This window comes from Indicator indicator, chromosome 14, assembly GCF_027791375.1.
Source record: "Indicator indicator isolate 239-I01 chromosome 14, UM_Iind_1.1, whole genome shotgun sequence".
NCBI classification, from domain to species: Eukaryota; Metazoa; Chordata; class Aves; order Piciformes; family Indicatoridae; genus Indicator; species Indicator indicator.
The window spans coordinates 5,947,305-5,961,144 of NC_072023.1; the positions used below are offsets into that span (position 1 = coordinate 5,947,305).

General features: G+C 44.8%; 1 protein-coding gene across 1 annotated transcript in view; it reads right to left on the bottom strand.

Moving 5' to 3' along the window:
- GRIN2B (glutamate ionotropic receptor NMDA type subunit 2B) overlaps positions 1 to 13,840 on the bottom strand; it is a 173,253-nt gene that overhangs the window by 73,228 nt on the left and 86,185 nt on the right. The window contains exon 3 of the mRNA XM_054386527.1: positions 5,082 to 5,196. Coding sequence (XP_054242502.1) covers positions 5,082 to 5,196 — 115 coding nt within the window. The remainder of the gene's footprint in view (positions 1 to 5,081; positions 5,197 to 13,840) is intronic.

Genomic DNA, 13,840 nt, shown 5'->3' on the forward strand with positions numbered 1-13,840 from the left:
GTGAGGGTTAATGGGGACAGAGGATTAGCACATCCAGCAGAAAGAATGAGTTTTTCAGCATGTTTCCCATCTGTCCCCCTCTAGGGTGGCATGTAGTGGCATTCTGGCCAAACCCATCTCCTGGGACAGACTTTGCTTGTCCAGCCAGAAGCAGGAGTTACTGGAGCATGTGTGGTAGGAAGTCTGCAAGCAAAGGGCTCTGTGGGGTGGTACAGGAGGTCACTGTTATGAGCCACATGGAAAAGTACTCTGAAACTCCCCCACTGACACACCTATAGGAAGATGCAGAGAAGTATCATCAAAAGGGAGAGGCTGAGAACAACCTAGTGAGAGAAGTGACACAAAACTCACTAGAAATTAAAGAAATTAAAGAGAAAGAATCCCAAAGAGGGCCTCAGAGATTTGTACCATCTCCAGGTCTGCTTGGGGAAAGTGAGGCACCAGACAGGAAGATCTGGGAGCTGAGGGGATAGGATTGTTGTGCCCTGCCTCCACAGGAAAAACAGATGTGAACAAGAGCTGCAGAGCAGCACTTGCCACAGCAGCAGCTCTCACAGAGGGATCATAAACCTAGAAATAAGTCCTCATTATATGCAGAATAATAGAAGAGCAAAGGAGAGAGGCAATCAGTAAAGAAAAAGCCTCAGTGAAAAGTCTTCCCACACAAAACATCACAACCCACAGACACAAAATCTGGAGTAGCACCAATCCTCTGGCTTACCTTGTGATACCTCTGACCCCAGCTCACAGCTGCATTGAGGAATGGTCTTTCATGGGGCATAGGGACGGACCTCTTTCACCACCTCCTTCTCTATGGAACAGGAGTTTCTTCTAGGCACCCAAAACACACCTGGGCTGTCTGGTCAGTGAAGAAAAGAGCTCTACTAACTAGCTAATTAAAAGGTGGTGAGGGAAGACATGCAGCCTTTTGTCTCTTAGGGGCAGAGGACAGAGAAGTGAATGAAATGCAACACATTTGCTCATCACAAGAGGAATCATTACTCACGGCTACAAGGGCAGACGAGCTCAGATCACTGGTCCTTTCCAGAAAATGGTTACTCAATGTGTTCCTTCATGATTGTCAGCCCTACAAGGCTTCAGTCTGTCTGAAGGACACAGGAGATTTATCATCATCAGAACCTGAGGACAGCTGTAGCTCTTTCAGAAAACGAATTTCTGTTCTGAAATAACTGGTGAAGTTTTGAAGATATTTCTTCCCAAACTGGAATGAAAACCCAGCATCTCCAAAAAAAAAAAAAAAAAAAAAAATTCACAGACCTGAAATCCTGAAGCAGTTGACTATCTGCATTTTTGCTGCTCAGAAAACGGAAGGCTTTCCATCTGTTTAAAGCATTTCTTTACATATGTGTGTATATATATATATACACCATGTGAGATGTAGTCCTCACAATCTATTTGCCACCTTTCAAGAATCAACTGCACCAAGCTGTAGGGAGCAGCAGATTGTCACTAAGTCCAGAGGAGACTAAAAATCAGAAGATTAGAAAACATTACCTACCAGGAGAGACTGAACAAATTCTTGTTTAATCTACAGCAGAGGCAATTGGGAGACAACATGATAGAAGCCTTCAAATGTACATGGGGAAGATAAAAAGAGGAAGAGAATAAACAATTCTCTAGTTCCACTAGGGAGATGACAACTAGTAATGGGCTTAAACTGCAGCCAGGGAAATCTAGGTTAGACATTGGAAAATTTTTCTAGAGTAAGGAGAAAGAAGCCATGGAAGAGATTGCCTCAGAAATTCATGGAGTTTCTAGCATCCAAGGACTCTCAGAACAGGTGAGACAAACATCTGTCAGGAGTCATTTCAGTCTAGTTGATCCCTCCCTTGAGCACAGGGAGGAGATCAATGACCTCTGGATGTGCCTCCTAGGCATATTGGCTGATCATGGATAAAAGTGGGCAGTGATGTAATCAAAGACTGAGCTACAGTGAACACACACAAGTGGATTCAATCAGTGTTTCCCATGTAACCTTTCATCTCTCCTCACCTGCTGCCTCAGAAACTCTCCTGCACTTTGCACAACTTCTTCTATAAGTTGCCAGGACAAAGCTCCTTGCTCATTCAGCAAAAATTAGTGAGAGTTTGGATTATTTGACACTGAAAAGCAATGCACTTACAAGGCTATTGGGATTGTGTCTTACAACATATGGACAATTTATGGCTGGTATTGTGGCATTTCCAAGAAGCTGCTGCTAAGGGTCAGAACTCTGCTTTTTCTGATTCTCTGCAAACACACAACAAAAAATGTGGTTCAGTAAGGTGAAGTGCAAGGTCCCACACCTGGGTAGGGGCAATTCTCAGTACCAATACAGGCTTGATGAGATTGAAAGCAGCCCTGTAGAAAAGGATTTGGGGTATTGGTGGATGAGAAGCTGGACATGAGCCAGCAATGTGCACTTGCAGCCCAGAAAGCCAACTGTACCCTGGGCTGCATCACAAGAAGCATGACCAGCAGGTCAACAGAGGTGATTCTGTCACTCTGCTCTGCTGAGACCTCACCTGGAGTACTGTGTCCAGATATGAGGCTTCAACACAAGGACATGGATCTGTCCCGAAGAGGACTACAAAGATGATCAGAGGACTGGGGCACCTCTCTTATGAAGACAAGCTCAGAGAGTCAGGGCTGTTCAGCCTGGAGAAGACTCCAGGAGAACCTTGTAGCATCATTTCAATATCTGAAGGGGACCTAAAAGAAAGTTGGGAAAGGACCGTTTAGAAGGGAATGTAGAAATAGGATGAGGGGCAATGGCTTTAAACTAGAGCAAGGTAGATTTAGGTTGGACATTAGGAAGAAGTTCTTTACTGTGAGGGTTGTGAGACACAGAAACAGATTGCCCAAGGAGGTGGTGGAGATCTGATCCCTGGAGGCACTGAATGTCAAACTTCATGGGACTCTGATCAACCTGATCTAGCTGGAGATGCTCTCTGCAGGGCAGTTGGACAAGATGACCTTCAAGGGTCCCTTCCACCTCAGTGCATTCTATGATCCTGATTAAAATTACAATCTTTGCCACAAAGACCTCTGTTTCACCCTTGTATTTTACTGTTTGCATTTACACTGAATGGAGAAAACCAAGAAAAAGGGTATGAGGTTCCAGGTGTGAAAGGTATTTGTGATCAGAGCACGTTGGAGATGACTTCTACATTTTCCAAGAAAAGTCTGCAGTGTAAAATTCAAACAGCTCAGAAGATTATAATAATCTGATCTTCCCACTGAGCAAGACACCCACAACAAGGTAAAACATTTGTGTTCAGGAAGCATTATGGGCTTTTCATACCATAGTTCATCACAGTCTCATTTCTATCCAGCACCAGCTCCTGTGAAATTAAGAACTATTCTGGTTTAATGAATGTAGTTCTCATAGACAGCAAGACTCAGGCAGGTCCCAGGTCTAACCTCAGCATTCCAGCTCACAAGCATCCCTTCCACTGTCTGGTTCATCTGAGAGACCATAGATATGCTCTCAGAGGCTGAACAACAACACTTAACCACCCATGAAAGCCCTCAAGCCCTCACTGAGGGTGCAACAGGGTAGTGCATATGACAAGCATGATAAAAGCAGGACTGCATTTAGCTGTGCCTCCCCAGAGCCTGTAAAGCACTCCAGCAACAGATTCCCCACAGGGAGCCCTGCTAATAATCCCTAGCAGGATTCATGCTGCTACCGACTCATTTTCCTAACAATTGAGATTTCCTCTGTGAGGACAAATCTGGTGCCAGCAAGCAACAAGTCCTCCTGGACTTTGCCTGGTGGGCTTTGGTGAAGTTGTGTGATGGACAGAGCCTGGTGTGAGTCTTGCTTGCCCACCCTCTGGGCGCTATCCAGTCGGGCTGCTTCCAAACACGTCCAAGAGTTATCTCTACATGCTCATGCTGTGCCATATGTTTCTTCACACCCCTGTCCCACTCAGCCCTCTGCTGATTCTCCCAGACCACACATTCTTATCTGGTCTGCACAGTGGCAATCCCAGTCTGCCTCATGGGTCTTCATGGAAACCAGGCACAAGCCTGGAAACCAGGTCCCTCAAACTCCAGAATATCTTTGTGCCTGTCAATGGAATGGCTCTTGTGCTTCCTTCAGAAGTTGCTCCCACAGGCCTTTGTTGAGTGTGCTTTTGCCCATAGTTCCCTATTTCATTCTTTTTTCCCCATGAATTTCTTTCTGCCTTTGCCCATGCAGGCCACTTGCAAGTCTGTGTAGAGAACAAGCAGCCAAGGAGAGAAGGCTTTTTTGTGCAGGCTGGGGCAAAAGATTTTTCTAAGCCACATATGATCACATCCAGACCAAGCTCTGCTTCATAGCTATTGAATGTTCTGCTGAATTCTCCCTGCTTTCACCCTGACTTCTCACCCTTATCACTTTTTCATATCGTATTTTCTTAGCCCCCAAACTACCCCTTCTACTTCAATTCAAACCCTTTGGGAGTGCTTTTTCTGAGCCAGGACCACTGACATTTCTGTGGGAGGTGAAATGAGCCAAAGCTTTGCACTAAGACAGAAATCCACATCATTTCTAAAATGGTGCTTTGGGTGACGTGCAGGTTATTCAGCAGTATAGAAATTTGGAGCTTTGAACAACTTGGCATGGTCTCACACACACATCCTGCTGAATGCACCATCCCATTGCAAATGACACTGGCCAGATATATCAAGCAGTTAGCACTGGCACATATTGCTAAGTGTGGTTGTAGCTCAATCACAGTCATTCAGCACACAGAACCTCGCTGCCTCCAAGCCACGCAGAGGAATATTTTCTGTCTGCCATTGAAACCCATGGCACAGAGGAGGTCTCTTCTCTGAAAGGCAGGAAAATTTATGTTCTGAGGTTACAGAAGGGAAGCTGATGAATTTTTTATGCATGCTAATGGAAGAATGTAATGGCATCCTGCATGGAGAAGACAGCAGCCTGGGTATTGGAGATACCAGTGGTCCAGGCTGCAAGGAGATTGCCAGCCCCTGATAAGAAGTACAGAAAAGCAGATGGGATTATTTGCCTGAAATCTTCCTCCATCCTCCTCCTTGATGCAGTTTGAGAATTACCAAACATGTCCTACCCTCTCCCACTTCCTCTCCTTGGTCAGAAGGATGACCACCAGCTTGGGATGCATCTGGTATCCGTCTTCACTGAACGACAGATTCCTGCCTTCGAAGGTAACATTGATCAGGTACCTGCAGGAGACAGAAGAGAGCAAGGAGAAGGTTAACATTTGGGATCTGAACCTGAAACAAAAGCTTGCCTCACCCCTGCAGCTTATGCAAGGATGGTAGAAGCATGGTGCAAACAACAGAAAATCTAAGAGGAAGGGGCTCAAGAAACAGGACAGCTGCTCCAGCAAGGGGACAATCAGGCAAGGCAAGACAACTGCCTGTGTTTTGTAACTGGGATAGGGAAGCCAGGTCCCATCTTGGTTCTCAGTGAATTCCTGAAAGCACAACTAATGCCTCCTCCTTGGGGGTGTTCAAAGCCAGGTTGGATGAGGTCTTGAGCAGCTGAGTCTAACTGAGAGGCATCCCTGCCCATGGTGATGATCTCTAAAGTCCCTTCCAAACTAGGCCATCCTGTGATTGTATGATCTGAAGCAGATCAGGAACACAGAGAGTGGGTATTTAAATAGTGCAGTAAAAGTCCGTTTCCCTAGGGACAGAATCATGCCTTGCACCCAGCAAGACCAAACTAAACGGTGATCATCCCTGCAAGTCACCACAGCCAACGTAATGATTCTCTCTGTCTGGAAAGACCCCATCACTTCTGCACAAGGTACTCCCCTTTGAGGCATCTGCTGGCAGCTGTACATATGCACTGTTAAACAGTCCTGATCCTAAGGCGTCTTCACTCAGCTCTGGCAGTGGACCAAGATCACAGCTGCACTCATTTTGAGGCCTTGCTGCATGGTGAGAGCATGTTAAAGTGGGGGTGCTGTAAATGAGAGTCAGGTATATTGTTTTCTTAATTGTCAGATCATCCAGAATGACACTGTGAGAAGAGGAGGAGGCAAATACACATTTCACAGCTCAGTGGCTTATATGACATCTCCATGGCACTCTGACAGTTTCTCCTGTTCGTGTATTTCACTTCAGTTCACACACTTCAGCTCACAATCCTGTTGCAAGAAGTAGCTTTTGCCTTTATACACCTGCTCTGACACCAGCAGCATCACATCCACTGTCAGAGGTGACCAAGCTGCCTGCAGAGCTAGCCCCAGGACTCTGCTTTCCTGTGCTTTGCCCAGTTCTCCTATAAATTACACAAGCCATATTTCCATTACAAACATGAGAGGCTCTCATGCTCTATTACACCATGACACTAGCAAACGTTTCCTGGTATTTAGCTTCAGTTCGTCCCTTCTGAACTCAGTTTGAACCAATTTCAAGGAAAAAACCCAAAATCTGTTCTTCCAGTGGGTTCACACCTTTCTACTATCTACACATAGAGAACTCCCTGCTAATTTAATGAAGGGATCGGTAACAAGGAAACTTTTTCAAACAAATAAAAAGCAGGTCATGATTTTAGTTTCTTCCTTTTCCCAAACTTTTTTTGTCCTAGGTCTGTTAATCAACCAAACTCATCCACTGATTTCCCCTTACCAAGTGCAATCAGCAATTATGTTTATTTCTAAAGGCATACTTGGTCCATGTTGTGACCTTCAGGGGACATGCACAGCATAGAAAACACAGCCATAAGGGAGCACAGTGTGAAAAATTTGCATCAGGATGATTTTCAAAGGCAGTCTATTCATTATTTTTCAAAAGTTGGACTTATTCAGCACCCAAACACCCAGAGACTCCCAAAATATCAGCTGCATGGAAAAATCTTAGCCACACAGTTGTTTGTAATGATGTAAAACATCTGAAGTCAGGACCACAGATACTCTTTTTCCTGGCACTTCTTTCAGAGCTATTTGCATTGCTCTGGTACTGAGGAACACCAAGCACAGACCACCACTGGGTACGTGCAACCTACCAGACCTATGTAAAGCTCTGGCAGTGGGAAAGGCCTTCCAGTGGACCAAGGTTACAGCTGTACCCATTTCATGAATTGTCTGCACTGGCCACCAGAGTAAAGACAAAGCAAGTCTCCAAGAAGGATGCCTTTAGCCTGATGGGAGTTGCAGCTTTTTGTAAGTCAGTAGTTAGAAAGCAGAGCCATTACCAGCTAGTTAAACAGTCAGCAATATTAAACAGTTCTCATCTCCTTCCCCTCCCACCCAAGGATGATGCCACTATGGGAATCTCCCTTGCACAGCCTGACAAGAGTTCACAGAAAGCAGCACTAGCTATGACACAAGAAGGTGTCATTTCTGTTTGTTTTCCACTGGAAAGATTAGAACCACTAATAGTAATCAAGGAGGGATCATCATCAACTCCAATCCTTGGAGCTGCCTTGAGATTTACACTTAAAGTGGCACTAAAATCCCTCACTTTGCACCTTAATGATCGAAATTAGTCACCAAATTTGGCACAATAACTCTTCAGAGGGTTTTCTCTCAAACCCATTAACAACATGTTTACAAAAGTTTGCAGGAGGAGTGCAGTAGAAGCAGTTGCTGCTTCTTTAGAGTCACCTACACAAGGATGCAGGGTGAGAGCAGCACATGCAGAGCTGTGGGGCTTGCTCAAGTGTGCTGAGCTAGGAGACTCCTGCATGACAAAGAATGAGGGCTTGAAGGACTGCCTGGCAGCGTGCTGCAAGGCAGCCACACTCGAGTGGCTCTGCCCTCCATCACTACTGTAGCGAGAGCCATTCTCTTCTGCAGCAGCACTTCCCCAACGTGCCAGCAGTGCTGCTGCCTGCCCTGGTCTCTGCAGCCTACACAGGCTCCAGCCCCCAAACATGCAACCAATGGCTGAGCCATGAGCTGCAGCATGAGGCACAACATGAGGGTAGCAGGCTGTGCATACAGGTGAAGTAATCCAAGATGAAACTGTGCCTGTAGAGGACTTAATCCATGATTTCCTGGATGGACTAGACTCTAAACTGGAAAGAGAAAGGGGGCAGGAAGGGGGCAGACACTGGCAATGTAATTTAATTTCCTGGAAACATCATTCAGCAGAGAATTTTGCTTATGTGAGCATTTCTAGTGCTGCTCAATTCAAGTACAAAAGGGTAGAGCCCTTTCCCAGCCTGGTGGAGATGCAGTGGCCCCAATGCCACAACTGAGTCAGGCAGAAGCAAAACACACAAGACACTGTGGAAACAGATGGACTTTGTGAGCTCTTTGGGATGGACAAGCAGGCAGGAACAAAGAAGGAAGGGACATGACCTTGGGCAAAAAGCAAATCAGAATCAGGGGGACTTGACTCCCTACCCTGTGCTCTGACCATTAGGCAGCATCACCCCCCCTAGATGTGAGGCTGTCTGCCCTGCAAGTTAATGGAGAGTGTTTCAAAGGCTGGATGGCATAGGAAATAGAGCATTAAAACCACATCAGATGGCAAACTTAGGACCAGCAGAGAGATGTGACATTTTAAATGGTTTCAGCTAGTGATGTCTCGAGAAAGTGTGGAGAGGCAAATGTGGCAGGCAGAGGTTGCTTGTGGGGAGACAAGGAGGGTGTTAACCAAATGTTTCTCTACCTCAAAGACAGCTCTTAAGAAGATGCATCTAAAATTACCATTAATTGCTCCTAATTCTGTGTCCAGAGCCTTGCTGGGAATCAGCTCCTCCTGACTGGGTGGGCAAATGTGGACATTGCCTTGATTCAGTCCATCACACTCTTCACCTCACACGTGCACACACACTCACTGCTCTGTGCCCTGTCAATGCTTGTTATGCTCCAGTGAGACAAGCAGTCTGTCTGAAATGGTATGATTATCCTAACATCCACTGCTTCTCTGAATAAGATAGGTCATATAAATAAAACAGCCTCTCCACCATCTGCATCAGTCAACTCAGCAGTCCAGCACACGAGGGAAAAGCAGGGTGTAGGTGGAGAGTGGGGAAAGAAAGGCTGTGGGATACTGCTACCAGATCGGATTTTCAGGGTAAAAGGCAGGTGGAATGTGATGCAGGATAAGGAGTTGGGGATGCAAATCACTATCAGCCTCTTTGGCAACTCACAGTAATGAGAAACACTGAGGCAGAATGTTAGCAGCAGTGAGATGCAGGCAACGAAAGACCTTGACCCCAGAGAATCTATGTGGTGGCCTTTCTCTTTCCTCTAGAGACAGCATTTAAAAACCCACAATCCAAAGGTACCAGGGACAGGCATAGCTGCCTGCCCACGTCCACTTCATGCCCAGGAAAGAGCAAAGAGGGGTATGTAACTGCCTTTTAGCACAAATGCCCACAGCTCCAAACCATGTTCTCTCACTCAGCACCAGTGGGACCTACCCAGCCTGAGCTGATGCAAACAGCCTGGGCAAAGTGCACCAGTCCTGCCCTGCAGCAGGTCCTGGCCATCACACACACCTGCTCCAAAACAAGAATGGACAGACATAAAGGTGGGTGGGCTCAAAGGACAGGGAAAGGAAGTTTAGAACCAGTATATTTATCTACAAATGGGAATTCTGACCTTCAAGTGGTAAGTGATTGACAGGCAATGATTTAACCAGCACTAGCTATGCTGTTAATGGCTTCTGCTCTCATCTGAGAGACTGAAATGTGGTAGATGGCTCTTTATGAAAAAATGCAACCGATCCCTTTGACTTCTGATTTAAATCCCCATTTTCCAAACCCATTGAAAGCTTAAAATAATTTATGTATTTTTCCTCTATACCATTGCTCAACATTTCCACGGCTGCCTCTGCCTCAGAGGACAGCCAATCCATGCACAACAGCCATCCAGACTCAGCTGTAAGTGCACAAAGTCTCTGGAGAGAAGGCAGTCTGAACAGGGTATCAAACCCATTTTTTGACCCCCAAAAAGGTAAGAAGAGGCTTAGTCTGGACCTTTGATTAGTCTTCTTCATGGCTGGTACTGAAGGTAGCTGAGCCTTTTTCAGTGGCTCTCCAACACATTCACTGCCCTGCACTGCCCCAGCCTCCTGCACTGTCTCCCCCTGCTCCAGTGCTGGTAGCTTGTGAGGATGTGAAAGACAGGCACATCTGGCTGTGTTTGTGTAACATCTGTCTGGTGTCGAGTACAATTTACAGCCAATGGATTCCACGCGAAGGGCACAAGTGCAGCTGATTTTACATAACGAGGGGCACAGACTCTGTTCTTTCTGCCATCATGAAGAACAAAACCAAAAGCAGATAGGAAAAAAGTAGAAGCAGCCATTGACTAGGAAAATGTAATCTTAAAGGCACAGGATCTCACACTTCCTTTGCTCCTTTCTCTCTCATTGCCAGCATTACCACTGCATTTGGGAACATGCATTGCAAGAAAGGAAGCACGTGTAGAAAAGAGACCAACCAAATGCCAAACTGTGCAGGCATTCTGCACCAGAAAATCTGTCCAGGCTACAGTCATTTTAGACTACTGGGAACCAGTGTGACCAGCAGGCTTAGAGAAACGCCCAGAGCTCAAGATTGTTTGCTTTATGCAAAGAGGTTAGAAGAGCATCTAGAGTAGGAAATATCCCTCAGGTTTCAACATAACAGAGATATGAGCGATTAATTTGGTTTTTCCCTGCTGTCCACATATTTTTTTGAAAGACAAGAGGCAGATACCAGACTGGAATAAATCAGTGATAGCCAGCTGACAGCCATGGAGCAATAGTGTTTGATCTGCTGAGATTTTGGCCCTTCACCTCTAGGAAGATTAATTTTCTTGGTGCTAGTTCCTGACCTGCAAAATATTCACTTTTGGTAGAAGACAAGTATCTACTTATTTGTCCTTGCTGTTTCTCCATCATATTCAGCAAATCTGTGTTGAAAACAATGTACACGTGTGTGCTGAGACTTCCAAGTGACAGCTCCTATGTCCAGTGGAAGCATGAATCTTCTCCACCACTCCCTCTCTTAGTTGAAAAAAAAAAAAAAAAAAGAAGGAACTTCCACTTTATTCCCATTTCTTCTACTTATCTACCATGAATTTGTCATTTCAGAAAGACTCTGAGCTGACAGTTCCTGGAGACTGAGAATATATCTATCCTCAGAGTACATAGGGAGCCAGAGCAATGCAGGGCTACCTTCCCTACACGCACTGCTTGATCCTAATGAGATGGGATCTTTCCTGAGAACAAGGAGTGAAGCTCACTTTCTACAGCCTGTACAGTCCCCAGTCTCCCTCCTGAAAATGTAAGAGGAAACTCAAGGACAGGGGTTAGCAGCATGGACAGATGTCTGTCAGGAAGTGTATGGAGGGGGAACTCATTGTGCAGGGTCATGAAATTACCCCAGTGGGGAACACAGGCTCAGCTCCAACCCGGGGCAGAAATGACAGTAACAAGACCCAGGTAAAAGGCTGCTTGTCCAACTACTTCAGGGAGCTTCAGAGATTCCACAAGAACTTTTTCTTCCTTGTACCTAATACCATCTAGGATTTGATCTCTCACTTGTTTTTCATCCTGCACAGTCGTTGCCTTTGATAGAAAGGGAAAAGATGTGTTGCCATTCAGGTCTAGCAGCGTTTTACACTCCCTTTGCCAGGATGCTGCTGGCAGTACCAAGGCCAGACTGTGGGAGTTAGGTCACTTGTAAGAACCATAGCTATACATTAGGATGAAGTGACCTATTTATGGAAAGAAAAAAGGGCAGAATAAATCTTCATTTTGCCCCATCTGCTATGTCGGTCAAAGCAACATCTTGAAAAATTCAATCAAAGCCAAATTTTTCTCACACATATCCTGACTGACCTATTTTCACAAATGGCAGAGCCAGGCAAAAGTACCTATCAAACTCATTTTTCGAATGGGAAAGTGGGATTAAGAGCTTGGCAACAGCATTTTTTCATGAGGAGGTCAACATGTTGTCAGAAAGAAAGAGAACAATAAGATCTAAAAACCATAATGACGTTGGACAGAAAACAAAGCTTCTGGCATGGTCCTGCTCCCACACAGTCCAGTCTGTTGCATGACACCTGAGCTCTGTTTTATGGAGAACAGCCCCAGTCAAACTACAGCTACGATGTGCCACCCTTAAAGTGTCCTACAGAGAACAGCATCACCTCAACAGGGGAATGGATATCACCGGAGATTTAGTCCATCCTACTATAATGAGGGAGGAAAAAATAATATACATTTTCCATACTTGCAATGACAAGAGACAGTAAATAGGATTCCATGGCAAAACATGTCATCTTGAACTCAAAATATTTCATTCACAACTTTTCTTCCAATTTTTCTTTTTCTTTTTCCTTTTCTTTTTTTTTGGCTGGGAAAACAACCAAGTCCTAAGTAACTTGAGACTATACCACTGCACCTGTCAGCCTTACTGGAAATAAAACAGAAACAAGGAAAATGTGTTTTAAGAGCACACTCTGGTTAAAGCTGGAAACATCTGCAAGTCTCACAGGAAATCAGTCTATTCTCAGAAAGGGTTGGGGGTTTTTAAAATCCAAAAAGGTTTGATAAAAACAAATATACTTTCTGAACTGACTCACCAAACCTTTAAGTAATAGAAAGTGGCCAGTAGAAAAATAGCTTTAAGGTCAAAATTGTACAGTGACTGGATAAAATAAAAACTAAATGTTCAGTCTAAAATTGGATCAAGCTGCAAAGCTTTACTGAGTTAATAAAGTCCTGTCAAATACTTTCTTAAAGTATTATTTTTTTGTTGCTATATCTTTCCTTTCTTCCTTATTCATTAGGAACAGATAACAAATCACTTTTCTCCAAAGCAAAGCTAGGCTTGAAGGTATTTCTCCCATTTGAAAGGACTGAAAATCTGCTTACACCAGGCAGTAAAGGCACAAAAAAATTACATTTGTCAAAACAACTGACAATGGGTTGTAATTATGTCTTGGCACCCACCTAACAGGTCACTGATGGAAGCTACACTACTACAAACAGGCAAGTACAGAAAGGTTAAGTGATGTCCTTCAGATCTGTTTATCTGTCTTAGGGCACAGTCATACAAACGTTGATAGGACAAAAAGTCACAGAACAGAAATCAAATGAGGCTCTTCACAGTGATTTGTCACCCAGGATGATGTTTATCAAGCTCTGTCAATTTTCAGACTGGTAAGAAATATTCCACTTGAACTACTGTTGCCATACAGTGAATTTCATCCCCCTGCCAACAGCCTTACTTTTCTTAATCATTTCTGCACATCCCTATGAGATCTCCCATGGACTGCCATGGTCATGGACCACAGCTTAAAACAATTGGCTGACTAGATGTCCATGTCAGCAGCCCCTTGGGCTTCTGCAGGTGGCTGGTGTGCTGGGAGTCCATCATCAGGGCATCTCTGTATTTACCTAGAGGTCATTCCAGTTTCTGTTCTGAGAATCGCGACCAGCAAGCAGCTGAGCAGAAATCTGCCAGCAAGGTCCTTCCACCACTGCCAGAAGCTAGACAAGGCTAAACTAGCTGGAGACATTGAAACAAATCCCTTTATTAGATTCTCTACAACAAAAGACTAACTCAACGTTTTTTGACCCACCAAGAAACCACAAGTGATAGAGGGGTTATTCAATGTTTTTAAAGAGTTGCAAGCATTCAGGCATATGTAAAGGCAGCAAATCCACAGTGCTCACAGAAGCAGAGTCATTGCCTGCAAGGAGACTCGGTCCAAAAAGTGTGACTGGATTTTTCCTGGCTCTGTAGTGGTTCTGCCAAGACAGCACCCTTTCACTTTCTTCCCTATTACATCCCCAAAGGGGAATTGATTAATACAAACAAAAAAAAACCAAACAAACAAACAAATAACCATTCCTGTCAGTAACTGTGTGGGGGTCTGGAGGCTGCTCCTCCTTTGCCAGAGAAGCC